General features: G+C 46.1%; 2 protein-coding genes across 2 annotated transcripts; both read right to left on the minus strand.

Moving 5' to 3' along the window:
• Window positions 1-2,891: 2,891 nt before the first annotated feature.
• Window positions 2,892-3,815, minus strand: LOC142007617 (olfactory receptor 52M1-like). The gene has a single exon (XM_074984304.1). It carries the CDS (start codon window positions 3,813-3,815, stop codon window positions 2,892-2,894), a length of 924 nt encoding a protein of 307 aa, XP_074840405.1.
• Window positions 3,816-19,857: 16,042 nt separating this feature from the next.
• On the minus strand, window positions 19,858-20,688 carry LOC142007618 (olfactory receptor 52P1-like). The gene has a single exon (XM_074984305.1). The coding sequence runs from the start codon at window positions 20,686-20,688 to the stop codon at window positions 19,858-19,860; it is 831 nt and encodes a 276-aa protein (XP_074840406.1).
• Window positions 20,689-25,455: the final 4,767 nt, after the last annotated feature.

Consider the following 25,455-nt stretch of genomic DNA (forward strand, 5'->3'; position numbering starts at 1 on the left):
GGGACACCCACCAAGCGCCTCTGAAGCTCCTGGCCATATCAATGCTCCAGCCAGTTGTAGCTTCCAGCAGCAGCTCCTGGGCTGGACGGTGCAACCCATCAGCTAACTGGCTCCTGTCTGTACAAGGGAGCCCACCGCCTGGCCACTGCACTGAGCACTCCTGGAGGAGAGCAATATCTCCCCTTTCTCCCAAGGCATCATGGGAGCTGCAAAAACAACAAGAAGTCCTGTGGCATCTTACAGACTAACAGGTGTATTGGCGCATAAGCTTTTGTGGGCAAAGACCCACTTCGTCAGACGCACACAGTAGTGCCTCAGTTTGCGAGACGGTTATATTCCCACACTCTTCCACGTCACTGGAATTTCATGTAAGTGGGGTGGGGGGTGCAGATTTTTCCCCAGCAGAATGCACATGCTGCATCTGCTGAAGCAGCAGGAAAACCTGGAGCTCCTTTTGAAAGGTAAGTCCTGGGGGTGGGGGGCAGTTGGGGAGGGTTAAGCCTGGTGGTGGGTTAGGGCTGCAGGGGGTGGAGTTGAGCCGCAACTGCCCATGGAGGGGTGCGGTTGAACGTGGGCAGCAGAATTGAGCTCGAGTCATGCACAGGGTTGGTGAGCTGAAGTTGTGTCTGATAGGTGTCTATCTAACCTATTCTTAAATATCTCCAGTGATAGAGATTCTACAACCTCCCTAGTCAACTAACTCCAGTGTTTAACCACCCAGACAGTTAAGAAGCTTTTTCCTAGTGTCCAACCTAAACATCCCTTGTTTCAATTTAAGCCCATTGCTTCTTGTCTTATCCTCAGAGGCCAAGGAGAACAATTTTTCCCCCTCCTCCTTGCAACACTCTTTTAGGTACTTGTAAATAGCTATCACATCCCTTCTCAGACGTCTCTTTTTCTAAATAAAACAAATCCAGTTCATTCAGTCTCTACAGCCAGAAGATGTAGTTTATCAGCTATCTTGTGTGCCTCTCTTGCTTTGCCAGTACACAAAGCCACACAGTAAGAAACCTCAGTAGCCTTCAAGTTAACAGTGTTGTGCTTGTCAAAAAAAAAAAAAACTTAGAACAATAGAACGCTAGAATTGGAAAGGGCCTTGAGAGGTCATCAAGTCCAGTGTCCTGCCCTCTTGGCAGAACCAAAACTATTTAGATCATCCCTGATAGGGTCTATCTAACCTGCTCTTAAATACCTTCAGTGATGGAGATTTCACAGCCTCCCTAGGCAACTTATGCCAGTGTTTAACCATCCAGACAGTTAGGAAGTTTTCCCTAATGTCTAATCTAAACCTCCCTTGCTGCAGTTTAAGCCAATTGCTCCTTGCCCTATTCTCAGAGGTCAAGGAGAACAATTTTTCTCCCTCCTTCTTTTATACCTCTTTGAGGTACTTGAAAATTGCTGTTATGTCCCCTCTATGTCTTCTCTTCTCTAAAATAAATGAGCCCAGTTCTTTCAGTCTTCCCTCATAGCTCATGTGCTCTAGACCTTTAATCAGTCTTGTTGCTCTTCTCTGGACCTTCTTCAATTTCTCCTCATGTTGTTCTTATTAACTCATAGAGACTCTTCAGAAAAAAAAAATGGTTTTCAGTACTAAGGTGTGTGCTGCTATAGCTTGCAGGGGAGCATGAAGGGGGCAGTTGTCTTAGGGCCTGATGTTTCAAAGGATCACAGAGCTCTGACCACTACCACTGCTCCTTTGGCAGCGATGGAGGCTGGAGGCCCTTGCCTCTTTGAAGATCTGTAGCAGCACAATGCTTCTCCACTCAGCTGTGAAGGAGGGATAGGAAGATGCAGTGTTGTGATTTGGGCAGTGGTAAGAGCTGACTGCTCGAGGGCCCTGCCTCTTCTCCCCTGGGCCCTTTGTTTAGCGAAAAGGAGAAACAATAACAGAAATCATGGCAATGGCAGCGGTGCTGCTACACTTCTTTGACTTGGTCCTCCAAAGAAAGCCGGTGGTGATTGGGTGACTAACATAGTGAATGCTGGTGAAAATGAGGCAGGGTCAGAAGTCTAAATAAGAAAAGGTGAAGTTAATGATTACTCAGACAAGTTAGAGATCTTCAAGCCACTACACCTCCATCCCCTCCCAGAGCTGACATGGAACCTTGGAGTAATAATGGTCTCTGTCTCTCTGTCTCTCTCTGTCTCTCTCTCTCTCTCTCTTTCCTTCTCTTTCTCTCTCTCCACAGAGTTAGTAAAAACAAATTACACATGTTAAAATTTAAAAGTTGGAACATAAGTGTCCCTTAACTAACTTGTGCCAAGGTGTCTGAACATGATAATATTAGAGCAGGAAGGATCTAATATTTAAACATAGTTAAACTCATGACCACCACCCAAAATCTGAAATGACTCCCTTCCAGCTGCAGGAGTTGATGGGGGCTTGGGTGGCATGGAGATGATATAGTCAGTGAGGCATTGGGCAGAAGAGGAGCAGCAGGGATGAGCCTTTATGGAAATGTTGTTAGAAAGAGTGGAAATGCAGGAGTACACTGACAAGCCATAAGAGAGGTAACAACTCAATCGGTTGTGCAGAGACCAATTCCCCAATTTACCACACTGATACAGACAAGTTAGGTCACAAACATGTCCAGTGTCTGTTTGACTATCCAGTAAATGACACAGAAAAAAAGGGCCCAGAACCATGTCACCATCATGTCACCGAAAGGGACCATGAGAGATCACTGAGTCCAGTCCCCTGAACTCAAAGCAGGATCTATCACCATCCCTGACACAGTTTTTCCTGTCTCAGACCCTTCAAAGTTCCCTTTAAGGAAAGAATTCACAACCCTGGATTGACATGGCCAGTGTCCTACCCACAGTGAGCACTGCATTCACCTTGGCCCATGAAGAACCAATGTAAGACTTTAGGTGTTTTCGTGTGCAATGAGCTAGAACAGCCTATTCCGGATTTGCTTTGTTCTCAGCCCATAGATGATGGGATGTAGCATGGAGGGCACAACAAGGTGCACATTAGCAATGAGAGTGAGGACATGTGGGGGCACAATGTAATCAAACCGGTGCATGATGGAGGATACGGCATCTGGTATGTAAAAGACAAAGATGGCACAGAGGTGAGCACTGCAGGTCCCAAATGTTTTGAGGCGGGCGTCCCTTGTGCGAAGTCTGAAGATGGCCCTGAGGATCAAACTATAGGACCATGCGATCAAGAACAGATCCATAAAGGCCACAAAAAGAATCATAAACAGACTGTAGTAATTACTGACACAGATATCAGCACAGGCCAGTGTCACCACCGCTATGTGCTTACAGTACGAGTGGGCGATGATGTTCCTTCTACAGTATGGCCACTGCCTTGCCAGAAGGGGATATGGTAGTACAATTATACTGCCACGTAGCATCACAGCCAGGCCAAGCTTGGCCACCACGCGGTTTGTCAGGATGGTGGAATGTCTCAGGGGATGACAGATGGCCACATAGCGATCAAAAGCCATTGCCACAAGGATACCAGACTCCACCACAGTGAAGCAGTGAATGAAGAACATCTGGGTGAGGCAGGCACTGAAACTGATTTCTCTGGAATTGAACCAGAAGATACTCAGTATTTTTGGTTGGATGGAGGTGCACAGAATCAGGTCAGTGATGGCCAGCATGCAGAGGAAATAGTACATGGGCTCATGGAGACTCGACTCCCTCTTCACGATGAAGAGAATGATGAAGTTCCCCAAGATGGCTGTGGCATACATGGCGCAAAATGGGATGGAGATCCAGACATGGGCTGCCTCCAGGCCAGGAATGCCCAGCAAGATGAAGGTGGAGGGGTTGGTGAAGTTTGTTGTTTTGGAATCTGACATAGAATAACACGAAAGGCATCCAACTCTGAAGGACAACGCTGCCTCCTGCATGGACCATATGTTCTTGTGATCTCAGTATTTGCCCAGAGTCTATGGTGATGATCTCAGTACAAATGCCTGGATGGAGAGACAATGTAAATGTGAGTCATGACGGGAGCTACTGGATCTGTTCTCATGAGTGAAGCAGATTTCTCACTCTTCACACACAGAAAAATAACACTTTTCTTATTCACAGAAATCCATTATGGACACCTGCCCTTACCAATCCAGTTCCATATTCTATGGTGGTCAATGCATCAACAGTTTCAAAACTTAATTTTGTGGAAAACCTTAATAGAAGTGTGGATAATATTTATCCCTCATTGCTTCTTATTGCAATGAAATCCAAGTTAGAAAATCCACTCAGTAGGGATTTCCACCGTTACTTAGTTGCTCAAAATCTGAGAATTGAAAATAATAAAATTTTGCCAAGATACACACCTGGGGAAACATCCCAACTATGACACATCACAGAAAAAAGACCCGAATGTCATTGACAACAGCTCAATGAAAAACAACTACTCATTTGCACCAATGGACAAAACAAAAACTGGTGCATATGATAGAGGAAGGAAAAATAAAAAAATGAGACTTTTTACATTCAACTGTCCAAATTGATATCCATAAACACTTCAAAAGTGATAATTACATAGGAGGCAGATCAAGATCAATTGATATAGAGAGGGAAAACTAGACAGAAAAATGGGAAAGAAAATAGTTAATTTTTAGAGTTCATTAGATAGCTAAAAAGCTATGGTTCCACATAAATCAGGGGGAAAATCCATGCTTGGCTGAGCTATGTACCACAAAAGGTGATGATTAAGTATATTGAGCATAAAAGAAATCCTAGAAAAGACTTCAGTTAGAAGTTAGAAGAGGGAGAAAGGAATCCTGTGTATGTTGCAGAAAAGGTAGATGTATTCAAGAAATAGTTGTCTTCTACATTTGGAAAGAAGCAGTTACTGGTACAAATATCCCACCAGCTCATGGACTGAAAAATATTTCAAGGAGGATGTTAAACAATATCTACAGTAGAATATTTGACTGATCAAGGGAAGAGTCCAAATGCAAAAATGTTAGATTATCTGAGGCATTTAATTGACTGTAACATACTGATTTAAAATGAACACTGTACAATATCAGTAGAGCATTTATAAAATGGACTAAAAACTAGCTAAACGGCCCATCTGACATTTTCCATGCCTGGTGTCTGTTCCTGCTTCAAGTGTTTTTTGAAATTTTTGGATGTTAACAGCTAGGAGACAAGATAATAGATCAATGGAACACAAAAACAGGAAGGGACCTCAAGAGATCATCAAGTCCAGTTCACTGTCCTCATGGCAGGACCAAGCACCATCTATATCATCACTTTTAGATATTTGTCCAATCTGTTCCTAAATATCTCAAATGATGGAGCTTCTACAGCCACCCTAGGCAATTTATTTCAGTAATTAACCACCTTGACAGTTAGTAATTTTTTCCTACTGTCAAACCTAAACTTCACTTACTGCCATTTAAGCCAATTGTTTTTTGTCCTATCATCAGAGGTTAGGGAGAATAATTTTTGTAATACTCATCTTGGTACTTGAAAGCTCTTATCATGTGCCCACTTAGCCTTCTCTTTTGCAAACTAAACAAACCCATTTTTTTAAAATCTTGTCTCATAGTTTGTCTGCACCTTTAATCGTTTCAGTTGCTCTTCTCTGGACCTTCTCCAATTTCTCCACATCGTTCCTAAACCGTGGTTCCCAGAACTGAACAACGGATTCCAATTGATGCCTAATCGGTGCAGGGTGGAGCAGTAGAATTACTTCTCATGTCTTGCTCACAACACTCCTGTCAATGTAGGTGTGGCACCCATGTTGAACATTTTTGTACTCATTCTATAGAGAAGCCCTAGTGCCTCCGTGCTTTCTAGCACATGAAAGTCAGATAATGTCACCCCCCTGTTAACAGCCAGAACCCTCAAATTCAAAAGGAGGAGGGAACAGACTCTGTGCATTAATACACAGTTGGATCCTGAGGTGTTTACTCAATTCTTACTTCGAAGGGAGTTTTGTCTCAGAAGGTTCTGAGGAAAGTATGGGGTCTGGTCTCAGAATGCAGACTTGTATTACCCATCGAGTAACCCCTTCCATCCAGAAGGACCCACTGTGCCACTGAAATGAAGCCACCTGGATGCTGGAGGCCTTCGGCTGGAGTGGAGGATACCCAGCAAAGAGGAACATATCAGCATATGCTCCTGGAGCAAACTCTTCAGACATAGAAAAGGCCCGAGGATTTTTAATGGCTGTGCACTTTAGAAAGGAAAACAGACCTATTCTCCACCCCACACACACATTGTACTGCTTACCTGCAAATTCTGAGACAGAAGTGTCTTCCCTGGGAATCTCCCTCGCACAGTCGAGTCTCACACCTCTCTCCTTCCTGCATCTGCAGCAGCATCCCACTCTGAGAGTTGACATAGCTTATAATATAGCTCTGTGCAATCCCAGTGGGGTTCACTCAGCCTCTAGGGCAGACACAGCATCTGGATGAAAACAGGCTGGAGAGCGGAAACACAGTACTGAGTCTCTCTCTTTGCATGTCTGTGCTTCTGTGTCCCCTTTCCACCTTTTGAAATAAACATTAATTAAGGGATGTTCCCACAGGGAGAGGAGAACTCTTGTGCTTTGTGCTGAATCAGACAGGAGCTGGCTGCTTTGAGTATTTGAATACATTTGAATATTAGAGTTCATTATTAAAAACATGAGGGGCAATGATCTGATGGGACAGGTGAGATGCCACTTTGGAGATGGAGATCAATAATTGCCATCGGTAACTGTCATATGTTGGGCTGTGTCTTTCATTCAAGTAGCTCCATAGGGTGTGATTTTCTTTAAATGCCAAGGGTGGTTGGGTAGACAATACACACACCAGAGACAGACGACTGAGGGGAAACATGCCCATTGCCTGCAGTGACTGAATGCTTTACAAAAGGAAATGGACTTAAGATATAACAGTATCTATTGGGCATGATGTACAACCCCAGGGCTGAGCCCTCTAGCTTGCCATCCCGGACTCCCTCTCACACTGTGATGCTGTAACAAGCTGCAACCCTCTCCAGATCTTCCACTAATACAGCTGTACTCAGGCAGGGACACACCCAGCCACAGTTTCATGAATGCTTACAACAGCCACTTATGAAGTGACAACAGAGAGGTTCCAGCCAGTTCCACTAAGGTCCTCTAACTATTACCCCACAGCTGTGCACCAGCCCCTGATCCTGAGTGTATTCCCCCTTTGCATAGCAAATAACTCATTATAGGTTTAAAATGTAAAACAGACTTATTAACTGTACTGGCGTCAATTTTAAGTGATTATGAGTAAGAATAGCCTAACTTGGTTACCTAGGAAATAAACAAAATCCCAATCTACATTCTCTACCCTAGGCGTAATCACATCAGAACCATATCAGTATTGTATGGAGGCGGCAGATGTTGCTTGGCACCAGAGAATGTCATGCATCCTTCTTTAGTTTAGCGCAGAGCTATTAGGGTATGTCTACACAGCAAAGTTATTTCAAAATATCAGCCGTTATTTCGAAATAACTTTGCTAGTGTCTGCACAAAGCGACCACCATTTCTTCCCCAGTCCCTTCAGCAGTTCCTAGGCCTTACCAGTTTCACTCTGGGTACCAGCGATACAGAACTAAATATCTTCTAAGAGCCCCATAAGCAGTAAAAGTGTTGGCAATGGGCTAGACAAGGTTGACCTACTGTAGTACAGCAAATTCTCTTGTTCAGCATTGATCAGGTCCCAAGGGACCAGACTTCAGAGTTTCCACCCGTAGTAATAAAAGCTCTGTACTCTGCACAGGAAGTAGGTTACCTTCGTTCACTGTACTCCTTGTAGCCATAGATATATCTGCACTGTATCTTCCCACCTGCGGTCGTCCCTACCAATAATGCTGGAAGCTTTTATGGGCTTAAGGTCTGGCTGTCTAGGGGCTGTTACCTGCACAAATTCTCTGTTACACACATACATGGGCACCCACTTTTACCCCATTCCTAGGGCTCAATGTGTTACCCATTAGGCACCTCCATTCTTTTCCAGTTCCCTTGGTTCAGGGAATATTCTTTGCAGGTGTGCAGGACCTTTCGGCCTTGAAAGAGCCTTACGCAGTAATATCCTCATCCTCTATTTATTAACAGTGACCATGCAGAATACACATTTTACTTACTCATTGCTCACCAATCCAAAACCGCAGATGAAATCAGAACAAAAAAGCAGTCCAGTAGCACTTTAAAAACTAACAAAATAATTTATTAGGTGATGAGCTTTCGTGGGACAGACCCACTTCTTGAGATCACAGCCAGACCAGAACAGACTCAATATTTAAAGCACAGAGAATGAAAAATAATAATCAAGGTTGACAAATCAGAAAAATATTATCAAGGTGAGCAAATCAGAGAGCAGAGGGGCAGAAGCAGGGTGGGGAGTCAAGAACTAGATTAAGCCAAATATGCAAAAGAGCCCGTATAATGACCTAAAAAATTCCCATCCCAGTTCAAACCACACGTTAATGTGTTAAATTTGAATATAAAAGAGAGTTCAGCAGCCTCTTTTTCCAAACTAGCGTGAAAATTCCTATTCAGTAAGACACAAACTTTCAGGTCATTAAGAGAATGGCCAACTCCATTAAAGTAGTGACTTCAGTTGTGGATCAGGAGTGTTTTTATGTCTGTTTTATGCCCATTAATTCTTTGTCTGAGAGAGTCTGAAGTCTGTCCAATATACAAAGCATCTGGGCATTGTTGGCACATGATGGCGTATATGATGTTAGTTGAGGAACAAGAGAATGTGCCCGTGATTCTGTGAATAACCTGGTCAGGCCCAATGATGGTATCCCCAGAATAGATATGTGGACAAAGTTGGCTAACACGGCTTTCTCTCTGTTACTATGCAGATGAAATGTTTGTGCTGATGAGTCAGGGTCAGGCCATCTGGGGCACTTCAGCTTCTTCACTGTGTATTTGGCAGAATGTTGAGGCCTGGCAGCTCCAATCTTGGGCCCGTATCCTGGAGTTGTTTCCAAGAAAACCCTTTCTTTGGGACCCAGTTTATATAGTGAAATTTGAGTCTTGGTTAGCTGTCGCTTAGCCATTTATTTCACTAAAGTATTTCTCTAACCGAGTGTCCCAGGAGTAAAAGGGTTTCACTGGACAAGTGATGGATGGAGACAAGACAAGCAGGGAGTGGAAAAAAAGCTTTATTAACAATGGCTTAATCAATGTTATGGGGGAGCAGGGGAATTAAGGGTAAATACCTAGCGCACTCAAGCCTTTTACCTCAATGCCATGTCAGATGACAGACAGGGGAAACCCCGTAGTTAAAGGGCAGTTACCAAACTGCAGATGGTGAGCACAGCCCACATTAACATCTAGCTGAAAGGGTCTGGATTTTTGGCGGGACAGTCTAGCGACTCAGGCCCGCCAATGGGCTTGTCAACGAACGCACGTCTCCGACTTAGGAGGAGGGAGTTTAACTTTTTATCAGGGTTTGGACATGGCAGCAACCCCTGGGCCAATGTCAGTGCGTTGTGCCCTTTTGCCTTTTTTAGGAGCTAGGAGATTTTCCTTTTGGGGGGCTTTTAATGTTTAGTGAGGCGGGGGTCTCGCTTCCGTATATGTGACTAAGCCCTTAGCTGGCTCTGTTCCCTCGTATGTGGCTGAGTCCTTAGCTCCTTGGGGTTGGGGGTAGGGGGTTGTAGCTGCACACTGGTATGCTGGGTTCTGATTGGGTAGCGAAGCCTTGACCATGCGTGGGGTGAGTGTGGGCCGCAGCTCGCAACACTTTCAAGGTCACGCCACAAACGGCTGTGCCCGCACCCAGCCTAACATATTGCAGAACAATTATTGAATGAATCACGGCCCAGGCCCTTAACTAATTTACAGCCAGGAAACTAAATTATGCAACAAACAGAAACAGTCAAATGATTGGACCTTTATCCTACGCGCACAGCAATACAGAAGTGGGGACCATAAAGAGACCACAACAAAGACATGAGTACTGCACAGCTATTAATATGTGATTTCTTGCCAAGCAGAAAGCTCTCAAACTCAGCTTTCTCCAATAATCTTCAGATCAGTTTCTCTATCTGGTGAGGGGGGCTGCTACTAGGACAGGATCACCTGCTTTACAGTCCCATAATGATATGAGGGTACCCATTTTCCTTGGGTCCCCAGGGTCGGGGGCTATGGTCTCCCCACTCTGGGGTACTCACATGATGCCAGACACCTTCCTGACCCAATGGTCACTACATTAAGTTCAACCTGAATATAATTTATTAACCAGCAATTGTAAGAAAACTAGGAAAGAAATAGGAAGGGTACAAGGAAACCAGGACATCACCAATGGCTGTCTCTAGGATAAAAGGAAGGGCCACAGTCTGTCCAGCACGGTCCCGGGCCTCCTGCCCAGGCTCTTGCTGCACAGCTGTGCTGAAACTTGTCAGACGCCTCCTCTGGCAGTGACCACACCCTGTCAGATCATCGGCGGCAAGACCCTTCTCCTCAGCATCTGCCTGCCCATCAGATTCACATCCCCACTTCTGAGTCCAGTCTTCAGGGCCTGGTTGTCTGGTGACCACTCCCTGAGCTGGGCTTTCTGCCCATGGCCCCCTTTGCTCTCCCCAGCTGCTTATTTTGCTCAGAGGTTGTGCTACTTATGGCATGGGCAGCACCCAGCGTCCAGGCACTGACCCTGGAGAAGCTCAGCCCTGACTCACTTTTGGTGCAACTGGTCTGAGCTGATCCCACTCCCAGTTCTGGTCTCCTCCAGCTGCAGCTCCTCAGCAATGGTTCTTCTGGCTTACTGCTTCCTTGCTGGCTTCAGCTCGGCTTCACCTGCCAAGCTGCTTTTCAGCCTCTGGTGTTTCATGCTGCTGCTGCTCTCCCTCTATCTCAGGTCTGACTCTTCCAGACCACTGCTGCTGCTCTGGCTTCAGTCAGTCTTTGCTTTCTGGGCTGTTCCTAAGTCTTGTGTTTCTGGCTGCTGCTGCTCTGTCTGCGTCTTAGCATGAGGTGCTTTTGGTTGCCTTGATTTCTACTGCATTAATAGCCCTATAAAACTTAAATAAAAACAAAGCAAAGCAGAACAAAACACAGTATTGTTTCAAGAAATAGTTTGAGCTACTTTTAGGTTGGTTTTGAACACAGTGATCTTATACAGCAAGTAACAAATGAAAGCTTTTCTTAGCTACCTGGTACAGAGCTTACTTAAAAGAAGAAAAGCTAATAGGCCCCAACTGGAGTGTGTGTAGATTAGCAACACAGCTCTGTAAAGATAATCACAATCATAATCAGCTCCCATCTCCACCCTTCTACTGGCGCTTGCATCCTCGTTGAGGGCTGCCAGTTCTTTCAAACCAAAAATGGCAAACAAAAGTGCTAAAATATTTCAAGGTGAATTTGTTTAGTGCTGCTAGTGTCTAAAAGGAAACATTCACCCCTGCTGTCTTTGTCTGAAGCAGAATGTTTCAGGTGCAGTGACCAGCGCAGTTAATTCTTTCATTGCTGTGAAACTGTCAGCAGAGATTTTGTGTTCTTGCATTGTGACAGGGTGTATCAAGTATAAAGGCCAGGAAGGCCAGTCAGTTGGGGCTGGCCAGCCGGGGAGAAAGAGCTCTTGTTAGAACTTGGGACCAGCAAATACCCAACCATCAGCAACAGTAGCCACCACCGCTGCTGCCACCCAAGGAGGAGCAGCAGCCAGAGATGGGACAGAGCATCTCTTCTGGAACAGGGTAGAAAGTAAAACAAAGCAGGGAGCCAGGTGCTGCCTCAAGAGCTCAGTGTGTTGTGGTGGGATCCCACCTGAACCTAAAGAAGTTTTACTGAAGGCAAATCATCCTGATGCATAGTTAGAAATACAATCATGGTAGGCAACCAGCTTGGCTTGACAGGGAAAGCCTTAGTCAGCTTAAATTAAAAAAGGGTACATACAAGAAATGGAAACATGGACAGTTGACTAAGGAGGAGTATAAACATACGGCTGGAGAATGCCGGGCAGTAATCAGGAAAGCGAAAGCACATTTGGAACTGCAGCTGGCAAAGGATGTGAAGAGTAACAAGAAGGGTTTCTACAGGCATGTTAACAACAAACAGGTTATCAGCGTAGGTGTGGGGCTGTTACTGGATGAGGAAGGCAACCTATTGACAGATGATGCAGGAAAAGCAGAAGTACCAAATGTTTTTTTGCCTCAGTCTTCACAGACAAAGTCAACTTCCACCTGACGGTCCTAGACAATGTAGTATGGGAAGGTGGAGGGCAGCCATCTGTGGGGAAGGAACAAGTTCTGAGCTATCGAGAAAAACTAGATGTACACAAGTTCAAGACTCTGGAATTAATGCACCCGAGCGTACTGAGCGAATTGGCAGAGGTCAGTGGTGAACCATTGGCCATTATCCTTGAAGAGTCTTGGAGATTAGTGGACATCCTGGATGACTGGAAGAAGGCAAACATAGTGCCCATCTTTAAAAAAGGAAAGAATGACAATCCAGGAACTATAGACCAGTCACCCTTACCTCAATCCCTGGGAAAATAATGGAGGGAATCCTCAAGGAATCCATTTTGGAGCACTTGGAAGAGGGGAAAATGATCAAAAGTAGCCAACATGGATTCACCAGGGGCAAGTCCTGTCTGACCAATCTGATTAGCTTCTATGATGAGTTAACAAGCTCTGTGAACATGGGGAAATCAGTGGATGTAATATACTTTGACTTCAGCAAAGCGTTTAATATGGTCTCCCACAATATCTTGTCCATAAGTTAAGGAAATATGGATTGGATCCTTGGACTATAAGATGGATAGAAAGCTGGCTTGATGGTTGGGCCCAATGGGTAGTGGTCAATGGCTCAATATCTGTATGGTGGTCAGTTTCAAGCAGAGTGCCTTAAGGCTCGGTTTTTGGGCCGGTGTTATTCAACATCTTTATTAATGACCTGGATGAGGGACTACACTGCACCCTCAGCAAGTTTGCGGATGACACAAAACTAGGGGGAGAGGTAGACATGTTGGAGGGTAGAGAGAGAATCGAGAGTGATCTGGATAAATTGGAGGACTGAGCCAAAAGAAATCTGATGAGGTTCAATGAGGATGTGGAAAGTAAAAGCAGCAGAGGGGAGCAACACTTCCCCAAAGCTTTAACCTACTGCAGCTCACAGGACTCCCCAGCACACATTCCTGAGGCTGGTTTTTTCCAGGTTGGCAGGCACTGACTTGACCACAAAGCTGTCCTGGGGTTGCTCATGGAAGGAGAGATGGGCTACATAGGGCTTTGGTACCAGAGACATTTGGGGAAGATGTGGTCCATGTTATGTTACAGTGTGAGACACACACACATCTCACCCCTCAATATTCCTCTGGAGTCTGGGCATTAGGTGGGCTGTCCACTCCCTAATTCCCATGGTTTCAGGACGCTCTGTCACTGTGATCTGCAGTCACACCCCCACCCCACACGTTGTGCATTCCTGTACTTCCCCCAGGGAGATTTCCAACACCTCCAGATTCCCTCAAAGCCAGAAGAAGGCTTTGATTTTTACTGCCTTGTGATGCTTCTCATCCTCTCCAAACACAGACATCCAGGGGCACAGAGAGGACAGACCCATTTCCTGACTTCAGATAAAATGTTCTCCTCATGTTCTCAAACTCTATGCCTGAGAGTCTGAGATCTGAGCAACTCTCTGGTCAGTTCTTGTTTGGACTCACCTGGTCTTGAACTCAACAAGAGGAGCCCAGATGAAGTCACTGGAGGCTCCTGGCCTGTTTAAATCAGTCCATTTATTATTAAAGTCCCTTCAAGTGCATTCACGGTGAACTCCTGGCCATGTTCAGAGATTTGTCACGGAACTTCATGGGACCAGATTCTTCTTCAAGTGTTTACATTTTGTCTCCAAGCTGCGAAATTCCTACCTTTGGGTCCTGCTACGGGGAGTGCTAGTCTAAAGAAGTGCTAAAGAAAGGGACAAGGACCCTAGCTTCTGGGGTGTTCTGAGAGTGACAGTGAAATTTGGGGATTTTGATACTTATGGTTTTCTTGTGAGGTACTCCAGGGTCATTTTAAAGTGACCCAAAACAGTCGGAATATGGGAGCTAAGTCTAACCAGTGTGTGACCCCTCCGTCCTGTGAAACTCTGGTAACACAGATGCCCGCTGCAGATGCTCTGGCTGTGCTATCTAACAGTTCAGAACAGAGACACACACACAAGGTGAAAGACAAGGAATCAGGCTGGAAAATGAAGACTTGTCTAAGCTATATGTAATGCATTTCTAGATCCATTTTTACCTGCTGGTTTTGAGAATATTAAAAAATTTAAGTCACTGTTGTGGCGAATTCCTACCCAGATGCTTCTTGACTTAACCACTCGAACACTTTGTGAGATCTCAGCACTACCTGTAATGCAAAAAAGGCAGCTCAGTGAATTTCCACGCAGGAGGAGGAGGACAGTGCTACTGTGTTAGGTAGGGAGAGCTGTGAGAATCAGCATATGGATCTCACACATGTAACACTCAGCATGTTCCACATCCAGTTTTATCATCCCCCTGCACAGTCCCTGTGGAAACTCTGGATGGCAGAATGTCCAGTCAATTTCATCCATGGGGTGAGCAAAAGGAAGAGAAGAAAATAGACCTGGGAGAACCACAGCTTGGAGCCTTCCCTGGGAGTGAATAAAAGATCTGGTGATACCAGAGGCTCATATTGTCAGAGAAAACTAAGTCTCAGAAATCCTGGTCAGCCTTGCCAATGGCCTTTTCTTCTTTCATCTGTGGCCATCTGTGCTATGTGTGGGAATGCTGCCCCAAAATATGGGAACAAAAACCATTTTTAGTTAACTAAAGCCTCATACCACTGCAAATAGGCCATGTAGTTGTCATATTAAATCTGTTCATCTCTGAAAAGTCACTGCTACCATGTGCAAGACAAGTGATATGATTATGAGTTGGTTCAAGTCATTATGTGTGGAAAAAGCTTGACCTCTTCGCTTCGTGCCGTCCGGGATGCATGACATTGGCCACTGTCAGAAGAGAAGTTACTAGGGCCAGATGGACTATTGGTCTTACCCACTAAGGCCATTCTGTCATTCTGATAGAGACCCCAGTTGCATCTGCCCCAGGTGGGTCCCACTGTAACCACAGTCCTCTCACAGCTGAGGTGGACCCCAGAAGCAATAATACTACTCTCCCTCTGCAGAGTTAGTAACACTGTAAAATATACAATAAAAGTTTAAAACTAACCAGTGTTCCTTAAATGACTTGTACCAAGATGTCAGCACATGACTGTATTGGAGGCAAATGTGTCTAATATTTATTTAAATGTATTTGTTTGAAATGTAAATTAAATGCAATACTTCTGTTAGCTGATTGCTAACTTATGTGAAAAAACCTAGAGCTTTAAATACACGACGTAGACCTCACAACCACTACACTGCCCCCTCCAAACAAAACAAAACCAAAGATAACAAAAAAAAAACAACAAAACAAACAAACAAACAAAAACAAACAAAGAGCCTATAATGACTGACTTGCAGCTGGAGAAGTTGGGAGGGAGAGTATGGGGGTGATCCAGCAAGTGATAAAGGGAGGCAAAGAGAGAAGTGAGCGAGAGGAAGCTCTTGGGGAGAAGAAGCAGAGTAGGGAGCGGCCTATGCAGAAGAGATGTGAGAAAGTGGGGGCTCTTGACAGGTCTCTTGCACCTTCTGGTGATGCTGTCTGCTTGGCCGTGTGCTTACCCCTCTGTGTATTGTATCAGAGAGGTGGCTGTGTTACTCTTCATCTTCGAGAACAACAAGAAGTCCTGGGGCACCTGATGATCTAACATATTTTGGAGCATAAGCTTTTGTGGGCACAGACCTGCTTCATCAGATGCATGAGTGGGAGGACCCTTCCCCCACTCATGCATCTGATGAAGTGTGTCTTTGCCCATGAAAGCTTATGTTCCAAAATATCTGTTAGTCTGTAAGGTCCCTCTGTGTATTGTAATAGATCTGTGTAGATGGGTGATACAGTGGACTCCAAGGCTATGTCTACAAGCGTGCCTCTACCCCAGCTTTCCAGTTTGAAAACAATTTTGAAAGGAGGCCTAATTTCAAAAGAGGACACAGAGCATCTACGGGCATAACAGCCTCTTTCAGCATTATTTTGGATGGAAAGGGGCAAGTATTTCCAAATTGCTCTTCCCATCCGATTTCAGGAAGACCAGCTTCTTAGAACATTAAATTTCCAAAGGTGGTGTGTGCAGGTGCTCCTGGCCCACTCTTTCAAAAGAGCAGGTCTGCCATAGCAGCTGCCACAGGGAGCACAGAGACACTCTTTCCAGGCCTAGTGGGGCTCTATAGTTTCTCAGTCCAGCCTCTCTTATAGCTGCAAGGAGCCAGAAAACCCCTGCTGGAAACTGAGAATGTGCTGGCAGCTTCAGGAACACCACACCAGCTGCTGCACCCTCCATCTGCTCCCACATGCCAGCCACTTACCACACCAGCCAGATGGAGAGCACCCAAGACCCCTGGGACCCCCAGAATCCCCCTCTTCCCTGCCAGAGGGTTTCCAGAGGCCAGCCAGGATGAGAAAAGGAGGGGCCCCTAATGGAGAGAGGGCAAGCTAAAAGACCTCCTCAGCCTCTGGAGGAACGAGGGCCTCTGCAGCACAGCACTGGCCAGCCAAGGAATGCCAAGACCTTCGATGATCTGTCCCAGGGGATCCAGAAACACGGCCACCCCCTGTACATAGCCAATCAGGTGCAAACAAATGTCAAAGAACTGAGGCAGGCCTACAGGTGGTTTAGGGACTCAGCCAGCAGATCAGGGCAGGGGCCACCATGGTGTGCTCATACTGTAAGGAGCTGCACCAACTCCTGGGCCCAAAGAACGTTCCTGAGCCAGTGGCCGCCATTGACACCACCAGCCCCAAGACTGACCCCAAGCCAGAGGCGCAGGACCAGCTGGGTCCCTCGCCAGAGCAGGGCAGAGGAGCTGGATAGTGCCTCAGAGGAGGAAGAGCCCGTGGTCATCCCCATCACCTCCAGATCCTCCAACCAATCCCCCTCAAACTAAGTCTCCCCAGACATGTTCTCCAGACCACAGGTAGGTATCTGGTGATTCAGTAAATCTAGGCTGATGGGGCCACCCTTCCCTGCATCCTTTGGCTGTCTCCCAGGCCCAGGCATGGTGGCACCCAGAACCTTTGCCCATGGACAACACCACAACACCCCAACCAGCAAGGGAGGTGGGGCACAGCCCACGTCCAGCTGATGCCCCACAGATGCAGCCCCACTGGCCACATGGGAACATCTGGGGCGGGGGGGGTCGGGTGAGTGGATGGTGGGTCCAGGGACAACTAGGGTTGGGGGTGAGATGGAGCCCCTGCAGCCAGGTGGCAGCACTGATGGGTCACCTCTCTCTCCCATGGTGTCTACTTAGTATCGTCCTCCGAAAGCAAGGGTAGTCCCATCCTGGGATCCAGGAGCCCCGCTCCACCCTCCAAGGGACCCGGGGTATCCCCATCCTGCTGTTCAGGCCATAGCGCATCCAGCCCTGTAGGTCCTGTCACCACTGCCATGACCAGGATGAGGCCACATCTTCCCACACTGCCACCCTCCAGGAACAAACAGATGTTCTCTGGCCGTGGTTCTGCGTGGGTGTGGGCTGGACTGTGCCTGGGTGAGGGTCAGTGAGGCTCCTATTCAAAGGACATCCACAGGGCCTCCTGGACCCTTTCCACCATCCAGTGTGCCTAGAGGCGCAGGGCCATGGCCAGTTGTTCATAGACAACACCGCCATCTGAAGCCCATACCTGCACATACTGTTCATGCTTCCTCTCGACAATGTTGTGCAGAACACACCAGGCCATGACCACCCCATGGAAATTGGGGAGGCTGATGTCCAGGTGTATATGAAATCCATGAAAGCACCACTTTAGGCACCCAAGAGCCCACTCCACTGTATAGCGGATGTGGTTGTGGAACTGGTTAAAAGAGTCCAGATTGGGGGTCATGTGCCTTGTGTAGCGGTGCATCAGCCACAGCTTCAAGGGTACAAACCATCAGCCACGATGCAGGGCAGTGCTGTGATGGCTCCCATTGGGAGCTCCTGTGCAGGGATGTAGGTGCCCTTCTCTGTTCAGCACCCCAGCCAGGAGTTCAGCAATACCTGGGCAATCCTGGTCTCAGCTGGACCAGCCCACACAGATGTTGGGCCTGCAGTGCCATGGAGTGATACTCTTTGTGGTTTATATTGTGTCCCAGTTTGTGGTGTGGGGAACTCAATGGCTGCGAATCCTGCAATGGCATCATCAAGAGCACTGACCCAGAAGGCCCTCTGCAGGATGATGTGGTTGATTGCCTGCACCACCTGTGTGAGGGAAGGGCACTGACAATTGGCCTTGTATGGTGGGGTGTCCCATGGTCCTCCATGCCCCAGCCTGGTCCCCTGCAAGGCCCCCCAGCCCCTTCCCCTTGAGGGCCCCTCAGCCCTGGAGCCGACTCCTACCTCCCTGTGGTGGGTGTGAGACCCCAGTCTTATATATCCTCATCAGGAGGGCCCCAACAGTGGCCTTGCCCATCCTGATTTGACATCCAACAAAACAGTGGCTGTCAGGGTGGCTATCTCCCACAATGCAGTCCCTACCCTTTTCTCAAGTCGGACCACGGGCCACATGCAGGTGTCCTCGTGCTGCAGGGTGGGTGTGAACTAGTTGCACAGCTCCATGAATGTCTGTCTCAACACCCTACATTTCTGGAGACAACTTTCTTCACTCCTGTCACCCACCACCAGCCTTTCTCACCTGTCTCCACTGCTGGGGAACCTCCAGAGGCTCCAGAGAGGACAGGGATTGGGACACTGGGAGTGCCCTGTGTCAAGGTTCTGCAGGACACCGGTGGGAAAGGTTGTGGATTGCAGGGCTTCAACCAGGGCCAGGATGACCATGGCCAGCTGAGCACTGGGGTTGATGAAACGTCACCGTCAGGCAGCTGCTGGGGCTTAATACGATGCAAGTGAATAAATGCTCTGAACATATGTTGGCAATCTCTCTTCATCTGTCTCATGCGCTGAAAGATCAAATCTTGTGTTTGCTGTCTTTGAGAATGGGAGTGGTTAATGTGTGTTGAAATATCCAGAGGCAAGTGAGTCAAAAATCAACTGTGCAATGTGTTAAGAAATGTTAATCCAAGGCTACCTGTGTTTTGGATAGCCCAGCAATAGCTGAAAATCAACTTTTTACCAGCAGGTAGTGGAGGCATAAATAAACAGGAACACAACAATTATATCTAATCAAGTGTTAAAGGGAAGCTTGTATACTCTTGTCTAGCACTGTATTTCATTAGATGTAAGCACACAGAGGCAGAAACAATCAGATTAGAACATCTCAAATAACTACCAAAAACTGAAATAGTATTGAGTACTCCAGAGGAGGTTTGGTGTTACCAATTCCTCAAATTCTCGGGAGAAGGTGTCAGGAAAAAGACTCACAGGGGAATGACAGACCATCATATAAATGCACTATCCAGTTGAACCATTTCTTTTACCCAACCCAGGATTTCTTAATGATTGGTTATATACAATTTGCTTATCAGACCATGTTACCTTTGAAAACCAAATTAAGTATTGACGTTTTTCCCCATTTGGCCATCAGAAAGCAGAGCTTCAAATCCTGAATTGAAAAAGAAACCTCTTAATTTTGGAACTCATGGTAAGTCACCTTCCCTCAGAGACCTACAGTGTCTGTTGTTAGTCTCAGAATGTCTGAGGGACAGGTTGTGTGGAGGTGGGGGCTGATGGCCAATGATGAAATAGCTCTGGTGATGGTAAGAGAGAACTGAACAATGGCAACAGTAGCATTTGGTGAAGAAGTAGAAAGAAGTTAGGTGGACCACTATTGTGGAAATTAGAGAAGCTCGTCACCCCTAACAAGGACAGGACACCTTTGATGACTGGGGAGATACGCTTTCCCAATCCCATCATGTAGGCTAAATGTCAGTTACTCCAGGTGAGGACATTCTGCAAAAATATTTGCTTATTTTCTCACGAAGTTCTTTGGTTTTGACCCCATAAACAACAGGGTTGAACATGGGGACAAGGAGGTAATAGAGATTGGTCAAGATGATATGAACCTCCGGAGGAACGTTGTGACTGAACCTATGTGTCAGACAGGAGAAGATGAATACAGGATAAGAAACCAGGATCACAAACATGTGGGCTGAGCAAGTATTGAAGGCTTTCTGGTAAGCTTTTTGGAAAGAGATTTTAAGGACAGCCCTGATAATGAGTCTGTAGGACAGACCAATAAGTGTAAGGTCTAACGAAATGGTTACAAACACTAGCGTCAAAGCATACACACTGTTCACTGTGATATCCCCACAAGACATTTTTGCTACAACTATGTGGTCACAATACGTGTGGGGGATAATGCGGTTGGCACAGAAGGGCAGCCTGCTCACAAGCACGGGCAGAGGCAGAACAAAGATAACAGCTCTTATCAAACCCACGAGCCCTAGCATAGCTATCCGTGCATTGCTGAGGATGGTGGTGTATCTCAGGGGGTTACATATAGCAACGTAGCGATCAAAGGCCATGGTGACAAGGATGGCTGAGTGTATCATAGCGCCCACATGAATGCTGAACATCTGAGTAAGGCAGCCACCCAGAGTAATGTCTTTCAAGTCAAACCAAAATATGCATAGTACTTTTGGCACCACACTAGTAGGTGTGCTGATGTCTGAGATTGCCAGCATGCAGAGCAGCAGATACATGGGTTGGTGAAGGCTTTGCTCTTTACCTACAATAAACAGAAGCGTCATGTTTTCCAAGAGTCCAGTAATGTAGAACATAGAGATAGGGATGGAAACCCAAACATGGGCATCTTTCACACCAGGAATGCCTAATAGGATGAATGTTGATAGCTCGGTGGGGGTGAGGTTGACAGCGGCCATGAGCTGATGGATTCACAGATCATGATCAGTAAAGGTGTAGGTGCCTGTGAAAGGAGAAGACCAGAAAGAGGGAGTTAAACACTTTATATCACACAGTACAGTGTTGTTATAGTTAGCAATCTAGAAAGGGTGTGAGTAGTGAGATGGCAACATTTGCCTATATCCTCACAGTCAAGTCCAGAAAAGGAGAGGGAGCTAAACCAACCAGATGAATAAGAAGCGTGATAGCAGGTAAACTTCAGTGTCAATAACTGCAACACCTACCAAGGTCCTCATTTAACTGCATGGGCTCATCACAGAGATCCAGGCCTTATGGCACACTTCCCTATCAAATGCTGTGCACAGGAAGTTGCAGAACCTGTGGGGTTCAGGGAAAGCAAACATGACTGGTGACGGGCCTCAGAAAACTCTCTGAAGGAAAGAGATTGAAAAGCCTGCAAATGTTACGCCACAACAGAGAATAAAATTTGATAGGAGAAAAGTGGGTAAAATACTGACCGGCAGAGTAGAAGGAGACCGTCTCGGAAGATAAGATCATACGCGCATTCAGTGCAACTGAAGCATGTCCCAGACAATGCTAATAAAGAAAAAAATATGCTGTCCCCCTCAGAGCCTCACTAGACTGTGGGACCCCTTTACCAGCATTGCAGGTGAAGCTGCATGCTAAGCAAGAAGCAGAGAAGGTTGGAAATATACATGGATAATGAGATGATCCATTTAAAAAAAGTATATATGTATATAATTGGAGATACACATCTCCTACAAGTGGCAGGGACCTTGGGAGGTCATCTAGTCCAGTCCCCTGCCCTCTTAGCAATACCAAGCACCATCCCTGGCATCTATTTGCCCCAGTCCCTAAACAGCCACCTCAAGGATTGAGCTCACAACACTGAGTTTAGAAGGCCAATACTCAAGCCACGCAGCTATCCCTCCTCAGCTTAGATGCCACTAAGTAAATATTTTCTTTCTCTGTGTGTTTGAGGGGACAAGCTGATCTCTAGCTTTTATGCACTAGGATGACACCCTCTTCTTGATCAAGTCCCACTCACCCTAACCACCTAGTGCTTGGTTTCTCCTGCCTACATTGTAGGCTGTGGAGCTGTCACTGTCAGAGAGAGGACACTGGATCATGTGGCCCTCATGGTTCATCCATGATGCATTTCTTCAGCTGGAAAGGAGTGGAGCTTTCCCCCATGACAGCAGGCATTCCTCTGTTAAGTTAAATGATCACCAGTATGGGCAAGTCCGGCTCAAGGATCATGCTGTTTACGACTCCAGGCCTGCACCTCTGATAGTTTCTTGTTTGTTTTGGGGAGACGTTTTCTTGGTGGTACCCAGCCTTGTCGGAGATATAAGTAACCACTGTCAACTGACAAGCGTAAGCAAAAACAATTGCCAGCAATTCAGCTGCTTACTCTGTTCATGCCTTAAGTTTGCTGGTGACACAAAAAGTGCAGGATCACAAATAATGAAGAGAACACGTCACTGATTAAGAGCTATCCAGACTGGCTGGTAAATTGGCTAGTGTGTCTACATCTATCTTTAGTGCTAGTGCAAGAACATCTGGAATTCTACAGCTAGTTCTGGTGTCCACGAATAACAATGGATTGTGATACATGGCAGTCAGTTCAAAGAAGAGTCACAATAATTATTTATCAGAGAGGTAGCGGTGTTAGCCTGTATCTTCGAGAACAACAAGAAGTCCTGTGTCATCTTATAAACTAACAGATATTTTGGAGCATAAGCTTTCATGGGCAAAGACCCACTTCATCAGATGCTTGAGTGGGGGAGGTCAGAGAAGTATTTAAAGAGTGGGACCCCAGTAAATTATATTATTATCATTTAAATAATTATTTAAATATTTGAATACTTAAACAATAATTTAATATTTTTAATATTTTTATTTTAAATAATTGTTTTAAACAAAAGCATAAATAAAATAAATTTAAATACATTTAAATGCCACATTATTTTTAAAATAGTTATTATTTAATAATTTAAACAAAGAATTAAACAATAATTACTTAAAGATTTGAAACCTTTTTGGATTGTGAGAGACTCAAAGATCTCAGGCTACTTAATCTAACAAATAATGGTTAATGAATAACATCAGAGACTGGATGTACTTTTATGTGGAACCCATATTTAACAACAGGCTTTTCAGTCTACCATACAGAGGTGTCACATGAGCCAACGGTTGGTAGCTCGACTCAAATCAATTCTGACTTGAAATAATGGATTTTGAAACGGTGAGACTAAGCAAACATTTCAACACTTTTCCAGGGCCTCTGACAAGCCACTGTGCAAAACAACAGTAGGCAGGATTCAGCCAGACTAACCTTTAGCGCCCATAACGAGCACTTGGGATGGTTTGGGGTGCAATGCCAAAGAAAGACCAGAGGTTCTTTCCTCCGGGGAAATGCCTGAGGTCACAAAAAAACCCCACTCATGCATCTGATGAAGTGGGTCTTTACCCACAAAAGCTTATGCTCCAAAATATCTGTTAGTCTATAAGGTGCCACAGTAATTCTTGTTGTTCTCGAAGATACAGACTAACATGGCTACCCCTCTGATATTTATATTTGGAAACAAAACTGAGTAAATTTTGGGCCAGCCGAAGACTCCCTAACTGCACTGGGGGCCAGGAAGGGTCCCAGCTCTGGCCTTGGAACCACAAACAAAAAGAAAATTTTCATTTCCACTGTATTGCCCATGTGTTTGTGAACATGCCGCTCCCAGCACCTATCAAACACAAGGTTGTTCGCCTGTCCCTGTAACAGATCCCACGGCCCTCGGCAAAGCTGGCTTCTCCATGGACCTCATCCTCCCCACTCCCACAACCCCCAACACTGTGTACAACAACCCCCAGCGCTGTCCAGTTATCCATATGCATCTCCTCAGCACTCCCAGTCCTGCCACACAAATACTCCCTCACCCTAAAACAAAAACAGATGCCAGACCCTACAATGACAGTCACAGAAACACCTCCTCTGACTGTGTTAAACCAGGGACTGCCTACGCCGTGGGAAAGGTGGCAATCAGCCTGAGCTGTCTTTGTGGGCTGAAGAGAATCCCAGAGGTAACTCAGCCTGTGCAGGGAAAGAGTGAGGGACAGACCCTGTGTAGGGAGAGGGAAAGAGCATGTGGAAAATAAAAGCGGCAAAGGGGAGCAACTCTTCCTCAAAGCTTTAACCTACTGCGCAGTTAACGGGACTCCCCAGCACGCATTCCTGAGACTGTTTTTTTCCACATTGGCAGGTGCTGACTGGGCCACAAAGCTGTCCTGGGGTTGCTCATAGCAGGAGGGATGGGCTGCATGATTCATATCAGGGACAGTCGGGGAAGGTGTGTTGCATGTTATGTTACAGTCTGAGACACACACAAATCTCACCCCTCAAAATGCCTCTGGGGTCTGGGTATTAGGCAGGTTTTCCACTCCCTAATTCCCATGGTTTCAGGACTCTCTGTCACTGTAATCTACAGTCACACCCCAACCCCACATGCTGTGCATTCCTGTACCTCTGCCAGGGAGATTTCCAACACCTATGGATTACCTCAAAGCCAGAAGGAGGCTTTGATTTTTACTGCCTTGTGGTGCTTCTCTTCCTCTCCAGACACAGACACCCAGGGGCACAGAGAAAACAGACCCCTCTCCTGACCTCAGGTAAACTGTTCTCCTCATGTTCTCAAACCCTACGTCTGTGAGCCTGAGATCTGAGCAACTCTCTGGTCAGTTCTTGTTTGAAATCACCTGGTTTTGGACTCCACAAGAGGAGTCCAGATGAAGGCACTATAGGCTCCTGGCCTAATTAAATCAGTCTATTTATTATTAAAGTCCCTTCTAGTGTATTCAGGGTGAACTCCTGGCTGTGTTCAGAGTTTTATCACTGAACTCCATGGGACCAGAATCATCTTCAAGCCTTCATGTTTTGTCTCAAAGCTGCAAAACTCCTACCTTTGGGTCCTGCTACAGGGAACGATAGTTTACTGAAGTGCGGAAGAGATGGACAAAACCCCTAGTGCCTGGGGTGTTCTGAGAGTGGGTGTGAAATCTGGGGACATCAAGACATATGATTTTCTTGTCAGGGACTCCATGGTTATTTTAAAGTGACCAAGGGAATTCACCACATGGCACCTAAGTCTAACCAATGTGTGACCCATCCATGATGTAAACCTCTGGTAACACAGATACCCACTGCAGAGGCTCTGGCTGTGCTAACAGTACAAAGCAGTTCCTGCCTTGGAAAATGCAAGTAATGGAAAGAAAAAAGTGCACAGCCCAAAAAAAGAAACTTCAGAGACACACACAAGGACAGGGTGAGAGACAAGGAACTGAGCTGGAAAACGAAGACTTGTCTAAGCTATTTCCAGTACATTTCTAAGTCCATTTTTACCTGATGGTTTTGAGAATACTAAAAAGTTCAAGTCACTGTCGTGGCAAATTCCTGCCCAGATGCTTCTTGACTTGACCGCTGGAATACTTCCTGAGGTCTCAGCATGAACTGTAACGCAAAAAGAGGCAGCTCGCTGAATTCCCACTCAGGAGTGGGAAGAAAGCTCTTACTGTGTTAGGCAGGGAGAGCCATGAGAATCAGCATATGGATCTCACAGGTGTAACACTCGGCATGCTGCACT

Source organism: Carettochelys insculpta, chromosome 1 (assembly GCF_033958435.1).
Source record: "Carettochelys insculpta isolate YL-2023 chromosome 1, ASM3395843v1, whole genome shotgun sequence".
NCBI lineage: Eukaryota > Metazoa > Chordata > Testudines > Carettochelyidae > Carettochelys > Carettochelys insculpta.